This window comes from Cyprinodon variegatus, unplaced genomic scaffold (genome assembly GCF_000732505.1).
Source record: "Cyprinodon variegatus isolate N-32 unplaced genomic scaffold, C_variegatus-1.0 Scaffold2204, whole genome shotgun sequence".
Classification (NCBI taxonomy): domain Eukaryota; kingdom Metazoa; phylum Chordata; class Actinopteri; order Cyprinodontiformes; family Cyprinodontidae; genus Cyprinodon; species Cyprinodon variegatus.
In genome coordinates this window covers 7,212-9,539 of record NW_015152657.1, presented here as the reverse complement: position 1 = coordinate 9,539, position 2,328 = coordinate 7,212, and the positions used below count along the sequence as shown (strand labels likewise).

General features: G+C 50.7%; 1 protein-coding gene across 1 annotated transcript in view; it reads right to left on the bottom strand.

The window, feature by feature from the left end:
* Positions 1-1,098, bottom strand: part of LOC107080667 (apoptosis regulator Bcl-2-like) — a 10,578-nt gene extending 9,480 nt beyond the window's left edge. Inside the window, exon 1 of the mRNA XM_015368875.1 lies at positions 283-1,098. Coding sequence (XP_015224361.1) covers positions 283-765 — 483 coding nt within the window. The 5' untranslated portion in view covers positions 766-1,098. The remainder of the gene's footprint in view (positions 1-282) is intronic.
* Positions 1,099-2,328: the final 1,230 nt, after the last annotated feature.

The window sequence follows — 2,328 nt, the reverse complement described above, 5'->3', positions numbered from 1 at the left end:
TGGAAGGGATCCCTGGATTTTCACTGCAGAATCTGGTTTATTGGTTTAACAGATCTATAGACTGAATGAACTGATTGTTTTCTATGATAGAAACGTTCATCGGTCGGTTGGTTCCTCTTCAATCGCCTCGTTTTTCGCTTACATCACCATAGGAACAACCAATCACCTGGAGCCCTCTAGCTCCACCCCTGGAAGGAAAGAAGGAAGGAAGGAAGGAAGGAAGGAAGGAAGGAAGGAAGGAAGGAAGGAAGGAAGGAAGGAAGGAAGGAAGGAAGCTCTCACCCATCCTCCGTTGTCATGGATCCATGTACGCAGTGCGGCGGCCTCCAGGCTCTCCTCCATCCAGTCGGCGATGTCGTCCACCTGACCCGTCTCGCCCGTCCGGGCCGCCTGGGCGCTCAGGGCTCCTCCCAGCGCCATCATGGCCACGATTCGTCCCCAGTTCACTCCGTCCCTGAACAGCTCGTCCCGGATCAGCGCCAGGCTTTGTCGTGCTGCGGCGCCACCGAGTTCCCTGTGACGCAGCGCCGCCACCTGGCCATGCAGGGAACTGCCATAACGCCCCTCTAGCTCATCGCTGGCATTCCGTAACGCCGCCAGCAGGCGGGGCAGGGCCAGCTGCAGGGGCCCCGGAGCCCCGCCCTCCTCAGATCTCCAAGGGAACTGGAAATGCCTCTGCTTGGGGAAACGCCAGGCCACGCCCCCATCCAGCAGCTTGCACCGCAGGTAACCCTCTATGATGTCACGGCTGCTGTAGGCTGCCATCTGCAGGCCACGGATGACGTCACTGCTGATGCTCACATCTTTCCTCCTGATGTCATCAGCAGATCTGCAGTTACTTCAATCCAGATGTGCTCCTATGCCTTGATGTGACGTCAGAGTCCATCAAAGTGATCCAAGCAACTGGAGGTCATCAGCACTTCCGGTCCCTGATCCCGCCACCAGCTCCTGCTGGACCGGTAGGAGCCGCGCGGACCAGAGCCTCACGGCCGGAAGATGCGCGAGCACGAGACGGTCCGTTATTGATGTGAGCGCGCAGGGACATGAAGACTTCAGGCTCGGTTCTGGTCCTGGTCCTGGTCCTGGTCCTGGTCCTGGTCCTGGTCCTGGTCCTGGTCCTGGTCCGGATCTGTCTGAGGCTCCACGTGCTGCACGCGCACTCACAGGCTGTGGTCCCGCCCCCCCTACCCCCACCTCGCGCTGTGGGATTCCCCCTCCAACCGTCTGATGAGGCGCGAGAGGAAGGCTGCTGGGTGCGCGCTTCTGCTCTGCATCAGACTGTGCGCGTTCGTGTGACCCATGTGGACCGGCTGGGAGCAGCAGGAGGCGATGAGCAGGAGGAGATGAGCAGGAGCAGCAGGAGGCGATGAGCAGGAGGAGATGAGCAGGAGGAGATCAGCAGGAGCAGCAGGAGGAGATCAGCAGGAGCGGATCGATGGCAGACAGGGAGGCCCATAGATGGATATCTATGGGGAGGCCAGCTGCAGGCAGGCTGACAGCTGCGGAGCTCTGCCGCCCCCTGCTGGAGGCCTGCGGCTCCTGCATGGGGATTGAACCACAGGAAACCAGATCAGCGACCAATAAACCAGATTCTAGGTCAGAAACACGTCTGAACTCAACATTGTCTGAAAGGAGAACATATGTTAACAATTCCAGCTAATAAATCATGGAATCAAATGAAAAACAATGATTAAAAAAAACAGCTTGAAGATGAGTTTTGGAAGAATTTGAGACAACCTTATATTGATAAAAAGTTTTTAGTTAGACACACATAAATTTACTATTTACTATGATTTGACAAAAATGTGTTGACAATGACAAAAAATTAATTGTGGTGTAAGAAGGAGAGCACACAGAGGATGATTGGGATCGCATCGATAAAATACCAAGAACAGGAAGATGAAAGTTTGGCCTGAATTTAGCTGGAAAAGAATTATTAGATTTTTCATAACTGCAGAGTAAAAAAAGATATCAGGAAAATGGCGACACCTGCTGGTGATGTGGCAGAATGCTGCAAATCACTTTCATATTTTCTGGAGCTGTTAAACCATCCAGCAACACTGGTCTCAAATTCATGAGCATTTATAGAGACATTTTCAAATTAAATTTTCCTTTAACCTTTCAATGCATATTTCTGTGTAACATAGCGGTCGAAAAAATTAACTATAATGATCAGAAACTTCTCTGTACATTTTGTAAAAAAAAAAACTGAGAGAGTGTAGAAATGACAACAAATTTGATAGAATTATATTATAGTAATGTGAAGTACTTTCTCAGTAAAAATTATTAATATAACAAGAAATGAACATAAAATTCATTAAAAAAAAA